This window comes from Calypte anna, chromosome 4 (assembly GCF_003957555.1).
Source record: "Calypte anna isolate BGI_N300 chromosome 4, bCalAnn1_v1.p, whole genome shotgun sequence".
In the NCBI taxonomy this organism is placed as follows: Eukaryota; Metazoa; Chordata; class Aves; order Apodiformes; family Trochilidae; genus Calypte; species Calypte anna.
This window is the reverse complement of record NC_044247.1, coordinates 5,886,863-5,912,731: the sequence shown is the minus strand read 5'-3', so window position 1 is coordinate 5,912,731 and position 25,869 is coordinate 5,886,863. Positions and strand designations below refer to the sequence as shown.

Here is a 25,869-nt window from a genome sequence, read left to right as displayed (position 1 = left end):
TTGCAAATACCTGATAGCAATGCCCTTTGCAATCGACCCACCACCTCAGCACATGTGTGATGAGCAGCATTCCCCCATCTGGGTTCTGCAGCTCCTTGAGGAGCCCAACAGCTGCAGCAGCTTTCAGCAGACAGGAGCATCCCTCTGCTTCCCAGTGCCTGTTCCTGCAAGGGAGGATGGCCCTGGCAGCACACAGGGATCAGCACCTGCAGCCAGGGCTGCTGCCTTAACCACTGGCCAAAGGCTTTGAAGAAACTCCTCTGAGAAGGCCAAGTAGCATCTCATCACTTTGCTGCGGAATTAATGAAACGGTACACAAAATTCCAGGAAAAAAAAAATCCTTTATAGGCCCATTATCCTTCTTTCACAGTACAACGCAACAGTAAAGGATTTAGTCAGTGTAAACAGAAGGTCCAATAGTGATCATCAGCTATCACAGATCAGCTGCACAAACACCACAATTACAGACTTAATGCCGTTACCACACAAATCGACAGTACTAGTACAAACCATAACTTTGCCCACAATGCTTTTTCATGTGCAAAACCCGTGGAAATTCAATTTACAGAAGAAGGGCACCTTCTCTAATTCTTCTCCAGAGCTGTAAACTGCCTCCTTGGGGCTGTCTTATCTATTTGGCAAAAGGTCCCAGGCCCTGATTCTCCAAGGTACCCTTAACTTCATCTGCAGCATTCAAGCCATCAGGGCTCTGCATCTGAAAACCAGGCACTCGTGTGTTCTCTACTGCAGCAGGATGAAGAAAATAATCAGTTGAGGATGAATCTGAGTCATTTATTTAATTACTCTTGAATTTCAGCTTAGATTCATTCATTCTCAAGACTACGCAAAACAGTACTGGTTGTATTAAGTATGGATCATAAGTGTTCACTGGAAACCCATAAAACCATCATTTGTTAATGTGGGTTTTTTTTCTTTAATGTACTAACTGAACTGTCACTGGTGTCAAAAGCTGAGTCTTATGATAATGTGTTGGCAAGGTTGGAGAGACTGGATGAATTATTGAAGTGGAAGGGTCAGTGAAAGAGAGAAATGCTACCAAGGCTACAATAAAACATGACAGTAGAACAGTCAGAGCTGCTAATTTGCACCTCAGCTGGGGATTGCCTGGGAGGGAGCCCTGAGGCTGTAGGGGTGCAGGGGCCTGGCAATTAGACCCCCCCCATCCTGCACCTTCACCTCCACCAACGCCAGCTTTGTAAATTGAATTCATAGTCAGACTATACAGGAAAAAACAAGAGGTAGTTGTTTATCATACCTCTGCAAAAAAGACAAAACAAATGAAAAACAGGATGTAGAAGTGATGCAGTAAACCTAAACTCAACAGGTACCTACATTTTTTTTTATTATTTTTTTTTTCCTTTTTTTTTCTTTAAACACGTGAAGTTAAGTTACAGACATCATATAAAATGCACACTTTATGGAATTCCTGCATAGCAGGAAACAAAGAGGCTAGCACTAATCCAACAGCTATGTTAACAGCAAGACTGCCATTTACTGGTGCAAGGAAGATGCCCTATCTAAATATAAACAGAGCTTTACCTCCTTCTAGAGGAGTCCAATGGCAACACTTACACATTTTGTTCAGAAAGAAGCAGAAAGCATTTTCTTGGGGACAAACTGCCAAAATAATTAGTTTCACATCCATAAATTTAAGGCAATGTTACTTAGACCTGAGAAAATGAAAACAAAACAACAACAACAACAAAAAAAGTTTAAATTTATTTTCTCAACTATACACATATGCTCAAAATTTCAGGATTTTCTGTTTCCTCCAACTCTCAGGTGGTGCTGGGGAAAACAGCCGTGGTGGGGACACTGCTCTGAGGTCTCAGGGTTGGATCCTGAGAGATGCAAGGTTCTTCCAAGGAAACCTAATGAGAGCTGTGAGTGCTCAGACTCACATGGCTCTTTTTAATATATTCTCTTTTTAAACACCTCTGTTTAAGCCCTCTGGAGAGGGTTAACTCCAGAACGGGCCTGTAGTGCACCAGTAACCCTGAAAGGTTTATATAGCAAAACTGCAGCTAAAACAGACAATAAAATTACATATAGTAAATTTCTGTGATTCCCCCTTTTCAGGAGAAAAAGAAGGATGCCAGGGTTAACAGTATCACTGCACCTTTAGCCATTCCCTTAACATCAGAGTAAATCCTTTAACACTAAGGTGAAATCGCAAATTGTTCTGTGCTCTTCCTTGGAAAACAAAAATTAAAATTTAAAAAGAAAATAAAAATCAACTCACAAACATTTCTCATTAAATGATAAGAAACATGAGAGGGATCGGGTGGGGATTCCAGACACACAGCATGCTAAGGAGTCATTAAACAAAGTGCAATGGTTTTTGACTGTACAGGAGGATGGACGGACAACTCCACGTCAGTACCACCTTGCTGCTCAGTTCCTCTGGAGAGGTCCAGGGGTACCGTGTCAGCCTGTATCTGTAAAGCTGGTGTTCAAGGCTGGCTGGGCTCCATGGCCCTGTGTACAACTGCAGTACCTCTGCACATCCTGACCATGTCCACGACTGCAGGAGAAGGGACTCGCTCACACACAAGACACGGTTGCTTCCCAAATGTGAAATTTAGTTGCCACTTGAGGATTTGATGGCTGCTTAAGCCACAGCTGAAAGATAGACTCGGCCCTAAAATCTGTGCATACCTGGTGTAGTTTCTGTGAGGTCACCTCCTTCTGCTAAACACAACTACAGACACATCCCTCCCCTCCTGCTCCCATCTGAGCAGCCAGACACCCACAGTCCTTTCTGTCAGCTTTGTCTGGTGCCTGCCATTAGTCTACAAAACCAGGGCTTGGGCAGAGGATCACTAGAAAACAGAGAGTCTCCAGGTCCCAGCCCAGGTTCCCACAAAGTGAACACATTTATCACCAGCCACTGCCCAGCGAGAGGGTCTGTGGACAGATTTTTCGATGATATTTCCAAAGTGACTACCCAAAGATCAGAGACCGAAAAAAAACAAACCAAAAAACAACCAAAACAATCCTCATCTGAATAAAAAGCGATTTCCACTCCTCATCAGCACCTTCCTACCCTCCTCTCCCAGGCTCAAAGGATGCACAGGGAGTCAGCTCCTTTACTTACCCTGCTGGGAATTAAATCCTTTTTCAAATCACACATGAACGAAGCTCACCGTGTGCGAAAGACTTTTACGCTAAAACAGTTCCACCCTACACAGTGCAGTCAACACAGTTTTTAACTTAAAACTTGCAGCTTGTTCTTTACAAGTACTTGGCAGAGAATATTTATATTCTTCTGACACCATATAAATAATATTTATACAGCTTAGACATTTTTGAGACATGCATTAGGCTTTAGGTAGTACTTATTTTTTGATCATATATGCAAATATTACTGTCAATCAAGCCGAGCCACCTTATGCTGGGCCGTGCCTTGCGTTATCCAGGATGTTGGATGGTGGCTCCGAATCGTCCATGGGCAGGACCAGGCGTGTTCCCCGGATGACAAGTTCATGGTCCCCAAAGGCGAGCTCCCGGTCCAGCACATCCTCAGAGCCGTTCCCCGCCAAGCGCCGGGAGGTGCCCCCAGGGACGACGGAGTCGGTGTTGACGGTGGTGTCCCCGTAGGTCAGACTGATGTCCCCGTCATTCAAAATGAGGTCAGAGTCATCGTCCTTCAGCTGCTCTTGATTCTGGGAAGCAAACAGGAGGGAAAAGGGTGGTTTTAGCTCTTCCTGAAGGGCTACGTTGCGCTGTTGCACAATGGTGGTGAAAAAGCGGAGAAAGGCACCGAGTTGCCTTCTCCCGCACCGTGACCACACACACACACATAGGCACACAGACACACACACAGACACAGACACACACACACACAGACACACACACAGAGACACACACACACATAGACACAGACAGACACAGACACATAGACACACACAGACACAGACACACACAGACACACACAGACACACAGACACACACAGACACACAGACACACACAGACACACACAGACACACACAGACACACACACACAGAGACACACACACAGAGACACACACAGACACACACACACAGACACACACACAGAGACACACAGACACACACACACAGAGACACACACAGAGACACACACAGACACAGATACAGACACAGATACAGACACACACATAGGCACACACACACACACACAGGCACACACACACAGACACACACACACAGACACAGATACACAGACACACAGACACACACACACACCTCTGAGCCCAGGAGACTCACAACACACTGACTTCTCTGTGGGTTGCCTAAAAGGGCTCTCTTGGCTCTTCTTTCTGATGCCACAGTCAGACAGATGGGGAATGGGAGTGGTTTTGACAGGACTAAAATACCCATGACCACAGGAATCACATCACCAACCCATTAGAGCCACTTCTGGTTTGTGCAGGAGCCTGATGCTGATGCTTTGCCAGGAGGGCAAGAAAACTCCTGCCACAGAGAGCTGCTGCTGCCAGGGGCTCCTGGCATGGGAAATCCCCAGTGCCAAGAGCCTGCAGGAGAGCCACACCAGCACCAGCCACCTGCAGAGCCAGGGGAGGGCAAACCTGACAGCAAACCCAGCTCCTCCAAGGGTGATGGTGGAAGAGGTCATTGCCTAGAAGTTCTCCACAGCTGCTTGTCACCTCCCTGTCCTTCTGGGCTGCTCGGACAAGGGATCTTTATCATTCCAGGAGAAAATCAGCCCTGGTTCAGCTGCTGGCAACCTTTTTGGTTGTGAGTGATGCAGCTGAAGAGGCTGCAGGAACAGCTCGGCTGCATGGTTGGAAGGAGGCAACAGGGAAACTGTGTCCTCCCAGCTGGGCCTGGGGAAGGACACCCGTGACAGCTTCCCCGTGACAGCATTACTGAACCAGTCACTGAGGAACCACCACGAGTCTCTTCATGACCAGACAGTCAGGTGGAAAAAAAGCAAAATGCTCACAGGAATTACCTCACCCACCAACCCCAGTATCTGATCACCCCCCTCAGGCTCTCAGCACCCGAAAGCTATGCAGAAACATACACATGTCACACACCCTACCACCTGTGTGACAAAGAAGACACCCATGGACTTACTTCATATGCCTGAGGACTCGTCAGGCACCGGGCAATGGGTCCACAGCACCCTGGGAGTGTGGTTGTCAGAGGAGGACCACTGTGTGTCAGCAGAGGCTTCAGATAGCTACAGAAAGGGTTAAGGAAGAAAGAGGAAAGGGGTGATCTCGATAAGTCAGGTGAGATGAAGGAGCACGTAAGGGATTCGGTGTCTTCAGGTGATCACAGGAAGGAAAGAAACACGGTCCTTGAAAGCACAAAAATATAGGGAGGAGCAACACAAATGCAACCCAACAGAGTGGGACGTAAGAGGACACAGCCCTGGTAAGAAAAGCTTAGCAGCATCCCTTGTGTCATCATCCTGTGCCTCTCTGCCTGGCAAGGGAGGAGAGGCAGAGGTCTACCATGAGGGCTACAAATAAGAAGACCCCCTGCCCCTTCCTGCCCTCCTGCCACAAGGACTACAAGAACAAGGGACCCCTGGGATTCCACGGCTTCCAGCCTTGGAGAACCCAGCTTAGAACCCAGCTAATGCAGCATTCCCAGTTAATGATGGGTGGGAATGGGTATTTCTCACAGACACAAGGAGATACAATTAAAAAACCAGCACCGTGATGGGAAAGCAAATGCTGGCTCCTCTGCTAAGCAGGGAGCAAGTCACACGCTGTGTCACCTGAGCTGCTCAGGCAGATGGCATCCCCACATCCATGTGGGACACGGGACATGGCACATCCATTCAAGGATACTTGTGATCAAAGTTGTACCACATACGGAAGAGCCAGGCGCTTTCTGCCTTCGTGCTCCTCCTCTCGCTCTCCGGGACACCCTGTGAAAGAGCAAAGCATTAAACAGCAGCAGGGTAACCCCCTGTGATCTGGATTCTCCTGAAGAAGACAAACTTTCCCACTGCCTCTTGAGAAGAAACCATTGGGCTGTAGCAAGTGTAAGGACATTCACACCATGACAGGCTAAAGGTGCTTCCAGCAGCACGCTCTGGATTTAGCAGTGTACAACAGCCTTAGGGGGGTGGTATCAGAGCACAAAGGGACCATTCTTCTACAGCTTTACAGTTTCTGGTCTCAAGGTTAAAAGTGCCTTGGAGTGAGTGGTTGCATCCAGACATCACATTTAATAGTGACAGGTCCAACCTCCATCAAATGTTGCCTGAGATTTCTGAATGCAAATAATATGAGTAGAATTACATATTTCAGAGAAATTCAGCTTTCAGATTTATGACTCTGGGCTTCCTTCAGCATTTGATGCTTTCTCTCCAGGAGGTGAACAACCCAATAAATGGCTCTGAATAAAATGAACCTCCAAGGTGCAGAACCCACACTGAAATCAAGTAGAGCCACAGCACAACCAGGCTGCAGACACAAGAGTGAAACAGCTCGGGGCTGCCAGGCAGGAAAACTCCCAACACTGCAGGCCTCCAACATTTATCTCAGCATGGTTGGTGGTTCCTGTGCTGCCACACAACTACCCAGAGGAAACGGGGACAAAAGAGAGGCTGTGGTTACCCTTGGGTAGAAGTGGGATAGAAGACGTGACATGAAATGAGTCAGTAAATGGCATTTCTGTACTGCACTGAACACTGGGATGAGGCAGAAAGCTTCTGTGTCAGGCACATTCTGGAATTTTTTTCAAACCCAGCAGGGGAGAGATAAAATCTATTGCAGCAGTAATGTGGATGTACTGAACAACCCATCATTACTTCTGTGCCCTTCTTTCCAACTCCATAGAAGCAACTCCAATAACCACGGGGAGCACAGAAAAGCCATCGCTCCTGCTGACTGCAGGCTCTTTCACCAGAGGAGATAAAAACTCTCCTGCAACTGGAAGGGAGCAGAGCCCAGAGGGGCACTGTCAGGGTCTTGATGTAACCCGTGTCCTGAGCACGGCGCTGATTCCCCCGCAGAGGCTGCCCCACCACACCCCACTCACCACGTTCTCCTGATCCGCATCCACGCCAACTCTGGGGAGGAGAAAACAAGCCCAGAGTTAGCACAGGCAGTGTCACAGAATCACAGGGTTGGAAAGGATCTCTGAGATCATCAAGTCCGAACCTTGATCCACTACCACTGTGGTTACCAGCCCATGGCACTGAGTGCCACATCAGTCTGTTCTTATAAACCTCCAGGGACAGACAATCCATCCCCTCCCTGGGCAGCCCATTCCAATGGTTGATCACCCTCTCTGTAAAGATTTTTTCCTAAAATTCAACCTAAACCTCCCCTGGCAGAGGTTAAGCCCATGCCCTCTTATCTTACTGAGAGCTGCCTGGGAGAAGAGCCCAACCTCCCCCTGGCGGCAACCTCCTTTCAGGGAGTTGTAGAGAGTGATGAGGTCTCCCCTGAGCCTCGTCTTCTCCAGACTGAACACCCCCAGCTCCGTCAGCCCTTCCTCACAGGACTTGTGCTGGATCCCTTCACAGCCTCCTTGCTCTTCTCTGGACCTGCTCCAGCACCTCAATCTCCTTCCTGAGCTGAGGGGCCCAGCTCTCAGCTGGGGACAGGCTGCGCTCTTGGAGGGAAGGACATGATCTTCCTCTTGTCTCTTAAAACCCATCCCCTTAACTGAGTGGGATCATGGAGAGGATTTGCCGTGCCAGGAGAGCCCCAGGCACGCCGTACTCACCGAATGTTCAGGCAGGACAGCATGGCCGTGGTGCCCCCCCCCAAAAACCCAGACGGTGAAGAAGACGATGAGCAGCGTGGTGCTGAACATCATCTGCCGCGCGTACGTGGCCGTGTCACGGATGGCCAGGGCAAAGGCCATGGCTCCTCGCAGCCCTGCCAGGAAAGAAGGAGCTGTGTTAGGGCCCTGCACCAGCAGCTGCCCCCACCACGGGCTTCCTGCACAGCGAGCTGCCCCACGTGTGGTCTGTCCGTCTGGTGGGACATCCGCCTCTTGAGGAGAGCACGAGCGGTGATGGTTGAGGCTGAAGCACACATTGACTGAAGCCATCAGCTCCTTCCCATCCCAGAAAGGCAAAGCCTCCTCCTGCCCACACCAGGCATTCAAGCTCAGGGCAGGGGGAGCTCAGTCCTGCACCTTGAAACCAAAGCTTTCGTACCACCGAGCCCAAGGGAGCCCTCTCCTGCCCAGCCTCCTCTCCACACATTGCCCACAAGAGATTTAGAGTTGGATAAGGAACATTTCCAGGTGCTCAAGGGCAAGGAATTGCAGATGGACCACGTGGTCACAGGCAAGGTTGCAATAACATACCAGCAAACATCATCATATGCTGTAAATTCGTTCCGATCTTATTTCTTCTCCCCAAATTCAGTAAAAATGACAGGGGGTAAATATTGGCAGCTCTTCCCAGGAAGATAGCAAGCTGTATTTGCACATGTTAAGGAAATTGCTCTTCCTATGTCTCCCGTTGCATCTCACCTCTAAACACAGAGTTTCTGCTGCTTGACAGATGCTGGGAAGCCTCAGAATGCTGACCCTCTGCATGCAAAGACAGTAACCCAGCTCTGTGGGCTACAGCAGTGTGGGAGGAGCACCTGCCCCACCGAAGCAAAGTACACATTGCAATTCAGGCATATTGTACAGAGATAGTAACAAATAAACAAGGGAATTTAGAGAGGGCAGGTTTGAGGAGTGAAATAAGATTAAAAAAAAACCACCATTTCCCACTGTATGGTCTCCCCTGCCAGGTCAGTTTTCCACCCCAAGAATTATTTGTCCTCTGCAAAACTCATTCATCCCAGCTACCTCAACCCCACTGACATTCCCCAGCACACCACACTTCACAGTTGGGTTTGTAGCTTTAAGTCAACTCCCATTCCGAAAGATTATTCAGCAAAATAAAGCAGCAGCAGTTGAGAAGGGAAAAAACCCCAACCCTAATAGTCTTTCTGTTTTCATAGCCTGCGAGATACAAGAATCACCAGCCCTTTCATATTGCTTTTTATCTTTGAAGCTGTCTTTTAATACCAGCACCCAGATGGCAAAAATAATCTTGGAGCCAGTATTCAGCACAGCCTTGAATAATATGGAAAATTCTTCCAGCTTTTATGTTCTTTTCTGAACATCATGAATTTGCATAAGAGACGTGTTTCATGATCTCTCTCATGAATGAGCTATTTCATCAGCGAGTTCACCAGTTCCTACTGAAAAAGCACAGCATAAAATTTCAATCTCACCACCCAAACAGCACCAAACAGCATTTCCCTGCTCCTCTCTCCCTTTACCCCACTGCAACTTTGCCAAAGCTCACTGGGGAAATCCAGCAGACCCCACTGCAAACCCACGTGCCAGCACTGGCAAAGATAACAATGTTCTTTTTATCAGTATAAATCTGCTTCAGTGCAGGGTAAAGGGTAAAAATAATTCTGCACAGCAGAACTGGCTTCCCTGTGATAGGGAAAAAATTCCTTCAAAATCTGTGTTTTTCTGAGACACACCAGGACCAATGGATTGTTTCTGGTACCATCAGCCTGCAGAAGGGGAAATCCTTTCTCGTGACATCATTCAGAGGCATCTACTGTAGCTTTAATTGTGCTATCAGACAGGGGAAAAAAAACCCCAAAATCCCAAAACAGCTTTTTTTTGGGGTCAGCCACATGGAATAACAGAGAAAAGAGGAAATAAACAGATGTACCAGGCAGTTCTCATCTGCAAAGCCACTCCTAGTGCCATGCTGCCATGTGACAAAGCCTGGTGCTTCAGTGTCATGTTCATCACCAGGTTCCTGAAGGAGCTGATTCAAATGCCCATGAGAGGAGTCAATACTGGGGAAGGAAAAAATAAAAAAAAAAAGGGAAAAAACAAAATAGAAAAGCTAGAAGAAAAAAATCTCCATCCTCTTAAAATAACCAGCAAAGGCACCACTGCACAGGAGAAATCCCCTTTTAAGAAGAAAGCCAGATTGACTGAAAAAGAACACCCACACATTTAAATGAAAAACACAAATTGGGATGAGGCACCACTCCCTTCCTTTTTTTGTCTTATAAAATGGGCTCCAAAGGATACGAAAGCCCCAACCACAAAGGTAGGGTTAAAGACATGGTTCTGGAAAGTGAACAGTGCAAGTCCCATGTAAGAGAAGATGAAGTTTTCTGCCAAGAAGTTCAGAAGCTCAAACAACTGAAAGAGAAAAACAAATTAAAAGTGAATCAGAAGTAACATACACTTAACAAGAAAAACATGTTAGCCCATCCATCATGCAACAAATACTTGTGCAGAAGCAACCCTAGTAAAATCCATCTGTAGGAAAGACAGATGCACCTACTTCTGATTAGATGGAAGGAAAAAATATTGAACTTGAAATTCAGAGAGGCTGAAGAGGGCTGAGGAGCTCTCACCTGTTTAGTTCTGTGTTGGGACTCTGTAGATAAGTTGTTATAGGTGTAATGGGCTTGTGTGATCCCACAGAAGAGTACAGCCACCACACCTGGGGACCAGAGCAACACATTAGACTCCTGCTCATGAAAAGGGAGCTGCAATGAAGCCCAATACTGATGGAGACAATGCAATAACCCCAGAACCCAGAATAATTAAACTTCTGAAAGCAGAGGGAGAGCCCCAGCTGCAATCAATACTGGGAGAAGCAAAACTCCATAGCCCCATCATCCCTGTAGATCTGTCCCAGATGCAGGGCTGTGCTGCAGCTTGCCTGTAAAGCCACATGCTTCGGCCAGCAGGAATGTGCTCCAGGACATCAGGAAGAACAAGCCAGTCTCCAGCAACGGGAACTCCCGAAGTTTGGTGAACTTGGTGACGTTGCAGATGGTTAAGGACAATTTGGAGAGAAACCTTAGGCTAAGAGAATCTCAAATTCAGTTGTGAAACACAGCAGCACAGCACAGCCTGCCCATAAAAAGGCTCTGGCACTGCCTTGCATTAATTTTGGCAAAAAATCATGGAACACTGCATCTGGGTGAGATGCAACACAGCAAAAATAAGGAAGCTGTTATGCAAAACTTTGGAAAAAACCCAAAAAACAAAAAACTAAACAACAACAAAAAGGATATTAAAGCTGTCACAACTCCAGTAGCTGCTCCCATTGCAAAAGATCCACTGAATATCCCCAGGAAGATCCCAATGGACTTGAACATCGCTGTGACATCAAATGTGTGGCTGTTGTCACCTGCCGGCTGGTACGCAACAATTGAACTAAAAGAAGGAGGAAAAGCACACACAAGAACAAAATGCTCCTTAGAATGGAGGGAAAGGCACCTCCACAGTGCTACTAAGCCTTGCAAAGCACTTTAACATCACTGATAAGTCAAGGAGACAAAACTTGGGTCCCACAGTGCAATCCCCACGTGCTCTCAGCACACAGCAACAGCCCCTGTGCCCTGCCCTGGGGAGCCTGGGGTGCCCTTTGCTCCTGGGCGTCTTTCTGCAGCTCAGCCACCTCTCTGAGGTGAGGGTCTGGGTTTGTTCCTTCCACACATTAGCAAGCACTGGACCAAAGCCTGTCTCTTGCTTGATCTGCAAACACATCTGCTCGGTGACAGCTTGTCATTTGGGGTGGCATTCTGGGAGGTTGGCATCAGCATTCTGGGACCACAGAGCATTCAAGTGGGAAGCCTACATTTCTCCATTGACTCCTCAGAGGTGGCCAATGTGAATACCCCTGGAGAACTCTTCAGTCATGCTGCTTTACCACATTTAAGGTGCACTACATTCATTTTGCACCACTCTGAGTTCTGAAGCGAATGGCACAGGGCAAGGCAAACAGCACTCTGCTGCTTCACTACAGCAATGCTGTTATCTTCACCCACCAAACTTCAACAGACCTTTTAGATGAGAAGGCAAATCAGTCTGCCATGCTGATTCCATCTCCAAATCTGCTCCCTCCTAGCTCTGGAATCTTGCATCAGCCATTCTGCTGTTTCAGCTGGAAATGCTGAGACACAGGTGTCCCCTACACACCTCCTCAGTCACATTTTAATATTAACTCCTTACATAATTTTCTTCAAGGTAAACTTGCCAAAAACATTAACTTCCTAGTTAACAATCACTCAGCTGGCTCTGCTAAAACTCTTAAATGTGAACTTTAAACATTTGCTGTTCAACCTCACAAGTTACACTGGAATGGAAAGTTACTGCCTTGCAGACACTTCCTGCAGCTTTCCCCCCTGCCTACACACCAACATTTTTCTGCAACAAGAATCACCACCCTCCCCTTTCCAACATATCACGGGTCACTTCCCTTGCTAAACTTTCCTGCTTCTCATACACTTCATTTTTCTGCATTGTCTTTTACATTGCAAGCTGCAGATTCTTCCCTGTGATTTAATTTCATTCATTAATCAGAGTCACAGAATGGTTTGGGTTGGAAAAGACAGACCTTAAAGATCATCTAGTTTCATCCCCTTGCCATGGGCAGGGACACCTCCCACCAGACCAGGCTGCTCCAAGCCCCATCCAACCTGGCCTTGAACACTTCCAGGGATGGGGCATCCATGTGAGACATGTGCCAGTGTCTCACCATCCTCACACTAAATAATTTCTTCCCAATGTCTAACATAAATCTCCTCTCTTCCAGTTTAAACCCATTACCCCTCCTCCTATTACTCCATTCCCTTGAAAAACATCCCTCCTCAGCTTTCATGTAGCCCCTTCAGGTACTGGGATCCCATCTTCTACTTCCCATTCACCTATGTGCTCATATTCTGGGGTTTGAGTGTTTGAGGTTTTTTCTAAATCCAGACTGGTTTCATTTCCCCTACATAACCAACTGTTTAGATGTCAGTTTTGTGTTTTATCCCATTACAGTTTTCCTTCTGGTTTTGCTTTTTTCATTGCTAATAAGACATTATTGCCATCTGCTCTTTGTGTGGTTTTTTTTAACCCTGTCCCTTTTCCTGTGAAACCTCCCTTCTCCCTGCCCCCAGACCACAGCCCTGGCACCTTGCTGCCAACCAGCTTTCAGTTCTGGGTTCAATTCCTCTTCATCCTGCAACTGGTTCCCTGCTGCCAGGCCAGACCAGGCCAGGAGGAGCATGAGGCAGGAACAGAAAGACACAGATCCTGCTCCTCAAGCTCGGAATGGACATTTGACTGGGACTGAAAACAGGGAGGAGACCAAACTCCTGGCAGAAACCATGAAGTCTCCTCATCCTCACCCAGCACAGGGACAGCATCCTCAGTGCTCACTTTCACCACACGCAAGGAGCTGATGGGGCTTCTCAGGGCACCCACTGAACCCCCACACGTGGTCAGCCATGGCTGCAGCCCCCCTTCACCCTGGGGGAAAGGCAGAACCCACCACGAGCACCACCCAGCTTGCTGCTCCTCCATCTGCAAAGCCCACCCACCCAGAAACCCCCAATTCCCCATCTTCCCAACTCAACCCTGTATCTCCTACCTGGGGAGCAGCTCTTCTGTTTGTGGGAGCAGAACTGTCCCCACACCAATCCCTCAACTACACCTCTGCTGTGGAGCAGGCAAACACCAAACCAAATTTTAAAAAAGAGAAACATAAATAGGAGCTCTGGGCTGCTCTCAGAGGACCTCTCCTCTCCGAAACGTGAGGTCCTCACTTCCTTGCACCCAAGATGTGGTTGTGTCTAGGTGACACAAGGCTGCACTGACCAATACCTGCCATATGTTTATGGTGACCATGAAGACAAAGACTATGGCAAACTATAAACCAGGTCCAAGTTAACCGATACGAAGCCCTTAAGAAGTCAGGATGTTGCTGGGCTGGGCTGCACAAAAGCCTCGTGGCAAAATAATTACTGACTGCAGCCCGAAGTTGCTGTTTTGCCACAGATAATCTTATTTTGGGGAAAGGGGGCAAACTGAACTCAGCTCGTGGAAAAAGGAAGGCAGGAAATCAGAACAACAAAGCTGGTACCAAAACAGTGCAAGAGACAAATCACTGGAGTCACATGTGTGGAGATCCACCTCAAATGTCATTGCTCTGATGCTCAAACCACCCACTCCCACCCAAAACCTCCTACAGAGGCTGGAAGACTCCATCTCTTCCCCACCCAGGATCACTTCTTAAACAGGACCTGGCTGTGAAACATTTACTCTCACACCAGCAGTGGGACATGGAGCTTAAAAACCAGAGCAAGCAATACAAACAGTTCCAGAAACCTCAACTGAAACACTCAGTTCAGTAAATACAACTCAAATACACAGCTCACAATATTTGTTAGCTGCTGCCTCCACCTCAGTAAAACCCACACAACCACTATGCCAGAGAGTGACAAGTATTCCAGAAATACTTTCTGCATTAGTCTTAGCCATACATTAACCTGTCACCATGGCAGTTATTACATATTTCCAAACAAATTCCCATGACGACAACACAGTGAAAATTCATAAAAAATATGTCCTACACACAGAGGACATGAAATATCTAAGACTATAAAACATTCTTCAGAAAGCCAGCAAGTTTCCCATGTGTTCAGTCCACACTTCAGGTGTAAGAAATACCATCTTCTTGATGCAGAAAGTGGGGAGAGAAAGGAAACTGCTGCTTTCCCAACTTTTTCCACCAAAACAGAAGCAGGTATTTGTGGATGGGCAGGAAAGCAGGCAGGAGCAAAGCCACCTCTGCAGACTTTCAGTAGGATCTTGTGGTTGAAAAGCAGACATGATGCTCTTCCCATTTCAGAGGCATACAAAAACCTCCTTCTGGCTGGGTCAACCAGCCATAAAAGCAAAACAAAACCATCCATCATGCAGGGAGAAGTTGTAAGGCCAGCCCACAATCCTAAGCTGCAGTCTGCAATGAGGAGAAGCATCAAAAGGTCCCTACAGCTTTTGGAACCATTTAATCGGGAAATCTGCTCTCTTGTTTTACAGGAGCAAGGCCAAGTGGCTTCCCCCAATGCCTGACATGTAACATACATAACAATTAAAAATAAAAACAGAACACACTTACGAAGACAGCACTATGGCAACGGCATCATTGAGGACGCTTTCGCCAAAGAGAAGGGCATACAGCTCAACATCAACCTGGAGTTCATGGAATATGGCAAGAACAGTCACTGACAAATAGAAAAATAGAGAGACATTCAAAAAGGTGCCATTATTTTGGTGTAATCAAAGACAAAACACCCCTTTCTAGAAAACTGCCTTCCTGCGTGTTTGTGCCACTCTGCTCTGATGCTGCCAGCCATCCCCTGTGCCCTCTTTCATATTATTTTCTTCTGCTCTTTCAGATTTTGATCTGTTTTATCATTTATTTTTTCTTCCATTTACCAAAACACATCCTGGACATTAGGTCTATTGAGTTTTTAGCAAGCAGAGATGAGCAAACTCTGCTCTGAGCTTCCAGATAGTCTGAGCTTGTGGACCAGACTCTGGTACCAGGCTGCCAGGGGCCACCCAGCTTTTGCTATGCCATTAGCTGGGAGCATCAGGGAGAGCCTTCCTCTAGCTACAGAAAGCCAGGAGGATGCAGGCTTGTCCAGGACAATGGCTGCCTTTTCCTTCCATCCCCTATACTCCAAAAGAAATCCTTGGATTCCACAGAGGTTGACACACTGGAAGTGTCAGCACAGATGCATCAACATTTCAGGCTTAGCTGGAAAAAGCCAGGCATAAGCTCAAACCCCACACGGGGGTTTCTTGTGATTTATGGCCATGTGGCAGAGATTGGAGCACCCTCAAGCCCTTCTGCAATCCAGTGGCTCCAATAAGATAATGAAAACACAGCAGGCTTTGCACATCAGCCTTGCAAAACCAACATGTCTAAAGCAAGTGAGGTGTAACACATGGAGCATAGTGCACAGCTCTGTCTGCTGCTGAGGGCTGAGCTGGTTCCCATTAACTTTTCTGAAAACCCCTTAAAACAGTATTCAGGGATTCATCTGTGCACACTAAAGGGAGGTTTAGCCCATATACACACAGGGAAATGCTCCTGTGAAATCTTCTGTTCCTATTTCCAAGCCTGAAGAAAGGAAACATCACCAACAGCTTGTTTGCAGCTGTTCCAAGCATTACTTCTACCTACAGTCCTTGCCTGGCCTCTGCCCATCTGCCATCAGATCTCCCACACAGCCACACACCTGTGAGGTGCTCCTCACTTCACAAATGTCACAGATGTCACCAACAATGCCAACATCCCACCTAAGGTACAGGGAGAATGCTCAGACTTGCAGTCACAGGGGAACAGTTCCTTGCCAAAGGTGGCCTGAACACACAGCCACCCAAGACACATTCTGAGAAGCTAAGGAAGTAATTTTACCTTATTTTGAAGGTTTTATGGTGGTATTATTTTTTTTTAATAAAAATATTGGCAGCGTTATTCACGCTGCTGCCTGGCAAATCTTTGGGAAACATAGAAGAATAAATCATTAAAAACACATGGGGAATGCACATCTCACATCTCCACCTGGCAGGTAGATGTGGCTACCACCATATTATGCCCTAGGTTATTTTCTGCAGTGATATTCCTGCATATATTCATGCACATCCAGTGCTCCTCATTTTGCTTTGGAAATGACTCATTGTTAAGACAAGCAGGTAAAAGTCCCAATCCACAACAGCCACTGGCATTTCCAAAAGGACAGCAGACTTGGCTCATCCAGGTCTGCAGTCTCTCCCTTCCATTGGTCCAGCAAAGCTGACCAATATCTGCATTTTTTAAATATATACCAAAGCTCGTTCAGCATTGGGAGGGGGAAGATGCTGCCACTCCCCCAGCCCCACCACGCTGGTCCCAAACACTGCAGCCCAGCTGCAAAGGAGGAACTTCAGCCCCTGTTCAGCAAAGGGCAGGAGGAAAGAGAGATCTTTCTGTGGTCCTGTGTTTTTAGGTGAAGCTGGAACGTGCAAATACACAGCTACAGTATTAAAGTAATTGCAAATTAAGTGAAATTCAGTGGACATGGCATGCTTTTTATAGTTCTGATTTACAAAGTGCTTCAGCAGACCAAGCTGTCAGTACTGTCATTAGTAGTGCCTGTTAAAATCAACTTTCAACTAGATCAGTACCTTCCAAAATCTCACAAAACTGGAAGCAGAAGGAAATCAGCTAAACTAACTAAAATTATCAACTCAACCCCCCCCCCCATTACACATCTTGCTCCGCATCAGGTGTTGGCCCAAGGTGGCAGAAACACAGTGGACCTGACCCAAAACCCTGCAGTCAAGAGACTTCCAGGACTTCACTGCAAGCAAAGACTGAGGAAAGCAGAGGTTTGGAAGGTATATTACACAGAACTGGAAGGAAATAAAAAGGCATGGAGAAAAAATTTACCTCTAGGAGCATGGCAAATAAATTAAAACTCCAAAATTCAGAAAGAGGGAACTTCCATCGGGTTCAGACTTTCTTCCCCTCTTCACCTCAACTCAAAACAGATCAAACACATAAAATGAGGGGGAAAATAACCACATAACATACCTGGGTCAGTAGCTGATACGATGGCACCAAACAGGAGGCAGTCAGTGAAGTAGAAGTCTCCCCCGAGCTGCCCAGTGACTTTCATCAGTGCCACACAGCCATAGACAACAGAGCTGGTGAGTGGAAGAGGCAAGTTACTCATCTCTTCTCAATACTTGGGCTCAATCCCCCTGAATTCACCAGATTAACCCCTAAAGTTATTCAAACAGTGGAACACCCAAGAACTGCACTGGATGAGCTGAGCTTGGTGAAACCCCAGGGCCGTGGTCTGAGAGGAAGCTGCCAGACCATGCACACCAAAGCACCCAGACCACAAACACAGCACCAGTGAGGATTTGGGACTGTAACTCCTCCACAGACATAACACAACTGAAGAAAAGCAGCAGGCAGGCTCACGGGGTCTCATGTTCACTTTGCAATATTTCACATTAACAGATTTCAGTGGGATGACCTTGGCCTGACTTTGAAATGGCTGAAACTTTCAGCGAGGAGCAGATAATGCAGATGCTGAGGTTTGTTTGAATCTATTGGACTGCCTGGTGGAAAACACCCTGAGCCAGCTCAGGAATGGAATCATCCAGCTCCCTCTGCACACAGGGATAGATATCTGAAACACAATATCTGTGCTCACTTGGCACCTGCTTCCAGCAAGTAAGGACAGGCCACACGTTCACAATCCTGGCCCTCCTGTGTCTCACACTTGTTAGGGCTGTGCTTTCAGTAACTTGAAGTTACTGCCTGTTTTTTCAAGACAATCTTCAGAGAAGTGTGTAATGTCCTTTGCCACACACATAACTATTCTGCAAGGGATGCTGAGAAAGCACTATGTAATTAGGCAGTAATCACCCTGTCCATACAGCAGAAGTTTTGACAGTAATTAGCATTATTTGCCACTGCTGCGTGGCAGTAGCAGAGAGAGAGCCTGTGTGATCTTTCAGGGCTGGGACTGGGCAGACTGCAGACCCAGGCTCAGAGCACTGCCTCTCAGCACAGCTCACAGCCCTACAGCAGAACCAGAGCAGATCCAGAACCAGAGCAGATCCAACCTCCAACCACTCACCCGATCACCAGGCAGGAAATGGCGGTGCCGAGAAAAGCGTACGCTAGGATGGATCCCAAGTTCCTGAAGAAGTGCCTCTAAAAGGAGAAATAAAAAAACCAAAACATAACTGAATTCTATTTTGTAAGCTATTTATTTCAAGCCTGCACAGGCACCCATGCAGTGTCCATAGCAGCTTGCACCCAGCTCAGACACCAGGAGCTGGACAAGCACAGCAGAACAACGCCCAGCATGATGGTGTACACCACCAGATCAGCAGATCTTAATGCAGCATTAGTAAACATGAATATGTCATTTTCTTGAGCCCCTGTATTTAATAAGGTACTGTTCTGAGTCCTGGGAACTGATTTCCTAACCTAGCAGCATTCTTCCCTTCTTCTCCCACAAGCTGAACGGGATCATTTTCCTCTCTTTCCAAGTCAGCATTTCAGAGACCTGCTGCTTTCTAGAACCTTCCCACCTATGTGTTGTGAGCATAAGGATGTCTGAAATGGCCCTGCTGACCTCAAAAAACCCGGTGCAAATCACACTGGAAAAAGCTGAAGTTGCTGGGCAGGGCAGCGGGATGCATGAGACTGACTGGGCACCCTCAGCCCTGCTTCCTACAGTCCTGAATGTACTGGGCAAAACTGTACCCATCTCCACAGTACTGGCCTGCTGAGCAAGCACTAAAGCACTCTTGAGTATTAAAAATGCTCTGGAGGTAGAGGAACTAAAACTGTAGGTGCTGCACGTACCCTTTTCAAGCTGTAGCCTGCATAAAATATAATTGGAGGAAGCAAAATGTTGAAAAATACTTCAGGATCGAAAGTCACCTGTTAAGACAAAGAAAAATAACCAACAGTTAAATGGTAAGAATTTGAAAGACAAAACAGAAATAAGAATATCATGTAAAATATATGGAGGAAACCCTGTAACCCCGCCAGATGAAATGCTGTCGGATCAGCGCTGGGGATGTGTCTGGGATCTTTTAGAGGAAGAGCCCAGAGTCTGAACAGCTTAAATTAGGATCAGCTGAAACTGGTTTCATTACGTTGTGCTCAACTTATACTTTATAGCTGATCACAGTCTGATTGGTTAAAAAGAAACAAATTTTTAAAATCACTTAATCCAACAGACACAGGATTCATGGCCATGGAGAGAGTGGGGAGCATCGCTCACCTCTCCCATCACTGATGCCCTTACCTTCCTCAGCATCTCATTATCCTGGACATTATTGAGCTCCTGGGCACTGATTTCCCCCTTCAGGGTGTACTCGTAGAACTTCCCACTGACGTTCACCAGCAGTGTGGCAGGACTGGTCTGCACCTGGCAGCTCAGTGTCACGTTGTTGACATCGCTGGGGACGTGGATGCCATAGCGCAGGACCACACCGACCAGGACCCCTGGGGAGGGACATGAATGGATGAGACAAACCATAGCAAACTCCTCTGAGTTTGATAAGCCATGGCAAACTCCTCTGAAGATCTCTCTGAGTGCAAAGGCAGCACCAAGCATGCCAGAATCCTGACCCTATGCTCAGCTGCTGAGCACAGCCACCATCCAAATAATTGCCTGTATTAAGCCATCCACATCCTCCCATGAGATATGCAAATGCTCTGAGCTCATATGGACTTTTTAACACCAGGTACAGACTGGTCCTGAAGGCTTTTAATTACCAAGCAATGAGCCAGAGCCCCTCTCCAGAGCAGCAAAGGGCTGACACCAAGGGTATGCTGGTTTTCTTAGGGCAAGTGCCTTGGCATTGCTGGCACACAGCTGGGAACCTGGACAAGGAACTGCTCACATGTGCCCAAACCATGCACGCTGCACCTGGAAATCAGGCAGCATCACGTTTTGTCACTACAGAAATGCATGAAACCCTTCATCTTGGTCAGGGATTAAAAACAATTCCCCCAAACCACCACGAATGCTCTGAGGACAGAGAGCACCCTTCATAAGATGCTGCACAGCCTCCTCCCGCACCAGGGAGGTTTCAGCCCCCTTGTACAAAACCCATGAAAGTTTCTCAGTCCAGGCTGAACACCTGGGTCTGCTCCTCACCCCCTACAAGCTTCAGCTCTACACCACGAGCAGCAGCCCAGGGTAGCAGGGCAGCTCCCTGAGCCAAGGCTGCCTCCAGCTCTGCAGCTGCTCAGGAGTATCCTGGAGTTGATGTGCAAGTCAGCAAATTTATACAGCACTTTTTGTTTGCAGCCCAGCTGATGAGTTGAAGTCTTGAATCCAGGTTCATGGCATCCAGAGGGTGAAGGCCCCTCCGGCTCCTTCTCACCCACAGAGTGTGCAGAGAGCTCTCCTGGCAGAGCTTTTTGACCACTGCAGGCTGGGGAGGAGGGATTGTCCCACAAGACACCTTTCCATGTAGCCTTCAGCACACAAAGGTTTGGAAACTCCTTGATGAAGGCAGCACTAAGCCACCACAGAAATCCCAGATCTTAACCCCATCTCTGAACCACACGTTTATGAAAAGCTTTCAGACACGTGGGAACTAAACAGAGACCGCAACACTCAGAAACCTTCTCCTCCTGCTTCTTTACTGTTGCCTTAATTAAGACTTTTCTCTTTGCTTTCCTACAGGCAGGTCACAACCCCAACTGAAGGGAACACCCATCTCTTCCTCCACAGCCACCTTACAGCAGCAGAGCCCAGGTAGGAACTCTGGAATAACTCTGGGGCTTTGGCACATTCAGCATCTCCTGCTGCCAGTTCCAAATCTGCCACCAGGTTTTTGTCTTCTCTTGACAGCAGTTTTCCAGGATGAGATTTGCTCGTTTTGCCAGCAGCCAAAAAGAAAAGCACCCACCTCCCCAGGGGTTGTCATGCACAGCAGGGCCCCCCAAGCACACATCCAGGCCACGAGCAGAGGCAGAAGAACCAGCTGCAAAGAGACTCCTCACTGCTAACCCACCACACTGAAGGCTCATCTCAGGGACCAGGCTGACAGACCAGGGAACTGCACCTAAACCCCAGTCCCTGGTCAAATACAGCACTTCTGTAGCACAGCTGAGCTGCTCCCACAAAGCTACTGATGCTTTCAAGCCCTGTGCTCACCACGTGCTTTGGGCTTTATCCTGCACTGCACCATTGGCACAGAGTTGCCCCAACAATAGCAGAAAAGATGCACGGCATCACAGCATCAGGACAAAACTCCCAGGTTTCCTTCCACCCAGCAGATGATGTCCCCCAAGGTACCACAAGAGACAAGCAGAACTCTTCACTGGGATAAAGTGAGCTTCAGAGGGTTATTTACACCTGCTTATGACTATTAAGCAGCTTTAAACAGTTATAGTGAGAATTCAAATGCAAGGGAGGAGAGCCAGACCTTTGGAACTGCTCCTCTGTTCCTATAGAGCAGGCAGCACCATGTACACCACACTCTCCAGACCTCCAGAGCTACCTGGGGAGGTTCTTAAAAAGTCTTCTTTAAAAAAAAAAAAAAAAAAAAAAAAAAAAAGGAAAAAAAAAAGTTTATTATAGAGCTTTACATGGGAGTCAGAAACCTCCAGCAGCTGCTTTTCTTTTCCAGCAACCCTTTTAAATACCCAGGCTCATCACTTTGAGACCCCACCTCTCCACTCCTAATCCCCATCCCAAAGCAGGCTACATCTGATAGCATCCCTGCTCATCCTCCCTGTCTCACTTACCCAGGCAGCTGTTCTTGGCCCCACGGGATGGCCACAGCCAAATCCCCACTCTGGTCAGGAAGAGGATGAAGGAAAAGGGACATATAAATCTACAATTTTTGCCAAGATGGCTGTGTTTAGGGCTCCAAAAACCAGGCATTTTATCTTGCCCTGTAACATGCTGCCTGGGAGGCTCCCAGAGCTCTCTGGACCTGGGTGGGAAAAGACACCCACGTGCAAGAACTGCCACACCAGAGATGGCCTGCAGCACCCACCAGTCAGCCAAACATCCTGACAACATTAGGAGGACCCCATCATCAGCCCCTCCTGCCCAGATCTAATCAACCCTCCCCACCCAAGACAAACCTGACCTGGATGCCAAGTTTCAGCCACCAAACCCAGGCTTAGGCTACCTGGACCAAGCCCAGGAGAACACGTGGGTCCTTCTGGTCTCTTAGGAAACGGTTCAAACTCTCTTGGCACTTCAAGAGCCACCCGAGCAGCAACCTGTGAGCTGCTTCACCAGTATCAACATGTTTTTGCAGCCAAAAGTTTTACAAAAGTGAGCCCTGGGAGGGAGCAGAGCAGAGGGAACCTGACACCGAGGAACCTGCCAGCTGAAAGCTGCCAAGGAATAGAGAAGCTAAAGGCAAAGCTGGTAAATTAATTGAGTTCTCTTATGCAAAGTGCAAGAGATTATTTCATTGCTTTTCTCCCAACATCATTAAAAAGAACAAAAGCCCATGGGCTTTTTTTTTTTTTCAGGTACTGTTGAACATTTCTGAGGTAAGGTTTTAAATGAAGACTAATATATTACCATTCAGGAATTTAACAACAATGGAAGCACACTTGATCCCCAGGCAAACATTAATCTGGACACCAAAAGGAAAGAAAAATGTAGTGAGCAACTGAAGGCATCCTGACAACAAGCAGTTTAGACATACAAAACCCAGAGGCCAAGTGGGAACAACTACAAAGAAACTAAACTTCTAGAGAAGCTCCTGTCGCATCCACCACCAGGCCTGAGAACTGAAACCAGAGTGTTCAATTAATCATCTTAAATGCTGAGTACCTCGGATGTGGGAACATCATTTTAAACACTGAAATTAAGCTTAGAGGCTATTAAACACCTTTGTCTATCACCATGAAATGACTCCACCTCTTCAACACCAGCTCCAAGCCAACGGTGTGATTTCTAAGATAAAAATCCACCCGGGAGCAAGAGATAACAACTTACAGTAAAAACACAAACACCAAGGGAACTCTGATTACTTCAGCAAGAAGAGATGAAAAAGTTTTATTTGACTTGGCTGTCATGAGTTTTGGGGGATTTGTTTGTTCGTTTGCTTTTAATTAGTAAAATACAAGCTTTTTTTACTAATTGCTTCTCTTGCCCAGATTTCAGGGTCTGTTTTGCAGCCTGGATACTGCAGCACTTCCACATTTTCTTTCAGTGGACTTCCCCGGGGCTGAAAGCATGGCAGGGGGCAGGGAAGAGCAAAGCAGAAGCAGGACCAGCTTTTCTTCCTGCAGCTTTTAAGTTGTCACTGTAAACCAACAGCATCTCACCACTCCTTGGGAAATGACCCATCCCTGTTCCTATGGCAGCTGTCACAGCCTGAGAAGCAAATGCCAAATGCCCAGATAGTAAGGAAAAACTCGGGGGGTTCTGCATGGCCAGACAGGTGACATAACCAGTTTTGCCACCAATTCTCTAAGGACAGTCTGCAAAAGGACAGAAAAGAGATGTTTTGTGGATCAGCAGGAGACCAAAATGACCCAGGCTGCCCTCTGAGAACAAGGGGAGCACCCAGGTGGGTCAGGGAGAATAAGTGATCACAAGGTAGAAAACTCCAGAAGAATGAGGCTAAGGGCAAGCTTGAAAGCCTGGAAGGAACAGAAAGTCCAGGGCTTGGGAAGCAGAAGGATGGAAATGCTGGAAAACCCATGCATTCCATGCTTGCCATGCTGGAAACCCATGTTCCCACAGCACCTCCTGTCCCAAGTCCCAGCGAGGTGACCAGCCCTGCCCCAGGCAGTGCCTGCATCCAGAGGTGGCTTCAGGAATCTGAAAAGCCAGAGCAGTATTTTGTGTCTCTGGGCTGGCACATGAGTCTCCACTGCTTTGTCTGGAAGAATACTTCCAATTAACTGAAACTTAGGATCACAGAAGCCAATGGCCCAAACTGGTCAAGTCACAGCCTTCAGAGCACAGCTTTTTCATGGGCAGGGGACTCAGCCAAGTGACCAAGTTGGGTCACACATCACTCAAACTCAGCAAGGGCAAGGACAGCACAGAGAAGTGACACTCACCACAGCACTCAGCAGAAGACACTCTTGCAATCCTAAATTCAAACAATCTTGTCCAGATAAGGACCTGTGCCCACGTTAAACATTCCTCCAGCACAAATCCCAAGTCACACAAGATAACCTGGACAGATCCACACATGGCATCTCCAAACAACGGCTCAGGTCACTTCACATCACCTCAGTTAATTACAGGACACTCTTAAAGCCCAGTCAGCTACAGACCCACCACCTCGCTCCACTTCTTGTGGGAACACATGTGGCATGTCACCAAGTTCTGCCACAGCATCAGAAGGAACCCCAAAAGTAGGAGCTTGTGCACACAGCTCCCCAAGCAGCAGGATGCAAGGCAATGGGTGAGAGCATCTCCTCACATGGCTTCTCCACTCACCCTGGACACCTTCTGGAATTTCAGGCACTCTAAACATACAGTGGGAACAACACCTCTGGCCCCAGTGTGTGGGATGCAAGGCTCCTAACCAGTCTATGCTTCCACAACACCCCAGGTGGGGTTCTCTGGTGCTCAGTGACATGGTTCCAAGGCCACTTAGCATGTGGCAGCCTCACCTACTCTGCTGCCAGCCTGGGAGGTCACCTGGGAAAACCCAACCAGTACCTGGCCACCAGAGATTAAGTGCCCTTGAGAGCTCTCGATACCCAGGGTTTGGAAAATAACCTTTCCTCCAGCAACACCCAGATCCTGCCCAGCCTGGGACGCAAAGCCCAGGAGCACCCAGGGACGTGGCGTGTGTCCCCTCGGGGCACCTCCGCAGCCTTCCGCCCACCCAGATGACCACGACACGAGCCCTGCGGTGTCCCCTCGGCACGGGGCCACCACGCCGGGGGGGCTGCTGGTCCCCGCTGGCGGTGCCGTGAAGCCGGGTGCTTGGGAGTCCCCCCAAACCAGCTCCAGTGGGCCCAGTACAGAGCCGGGACTGGTTTTGGATGGGGCTCCCAGTGCCCAGGGAAGGGATCAACCCTCCCACCCTCCACCCAGAGGGGGGCAAGGGGAAGGGAGTGGTGGAATAAGGAGGAGGGGGGGGCTAAGGGATGAAGGATCTGGGGTGTGGGCGCCCCTCACCGTAGATCATGGCTAGGCCAGTCTCGTGTAGGAATCGTGCGCGGCGGTGCTTGAAGAGCCATATGGTGAGGATGGTGAGGGTGAGCAGCAGGATGAAGACGAGCAGGTTGGCGCTGTCCTGCCGGTGACTCTCCTCCGCCGCTTTCTCCGACACGATCTCCTCCTCCAGAGCCCCGGGATGCGCCGCCGCCACCTCCCCGCCCGCCGCCCCCTTCGTCCATAGCCCAACCAATGCCGCCAGCACCGACATCGACACCGGCACCGGCCCCGCCATCGCCCCGGCACCGGCCCGGCCCCGCCGACACCAGGAAGCGGCGCTGGGCGCAGGCGCTGCGGGGCGGGGACAGCGCGGCCGGGAGCCCGGATAGGGCCGGGGATGGGCGGGAGAGC

At 48.2% G+C, this 25,869-nt stretch overlaps 1 protein-coding gene across 1 annotated transcript; it reads right to left on the bottom strand.

The window, feature by feature from the left end:
- Window positions 1–303: 303 nt before the first annotated feature.
- On the bottom strand, window positions 304–25,768 carry SLC9A6 (solute carrier family 9 member A6). Its single transcript, XM_008493763.2, is given in 17 exon segments — window positions 304–3,686; window positions 5,105–5,210; window positions 5,830–5,909; window positions 7,028–7,058; window positions 7,721–7,761; window positions 7,763–7,875; window positions 8,312–8,423; window positions 10,067–10,180; window positions 10,399–10,487; window positions 10,710–10,815; window positions 11,068–11,209; window positions 14,943–15,048; window positions 17,409–17,521; window positions 18,469–18,545; window positions 19,206–19,283; window positions 19,654–19,853; window positions 25,480–25,768. Coding segments are annotated over 17 exon segments (2,058 nt in total). The 5' UTR covers window positions 25,754–25,768; the 3' UTR covers window positions 304–3,410.
- Window positions 25,769–25,869: the final 101 nt, after the last annotated feature.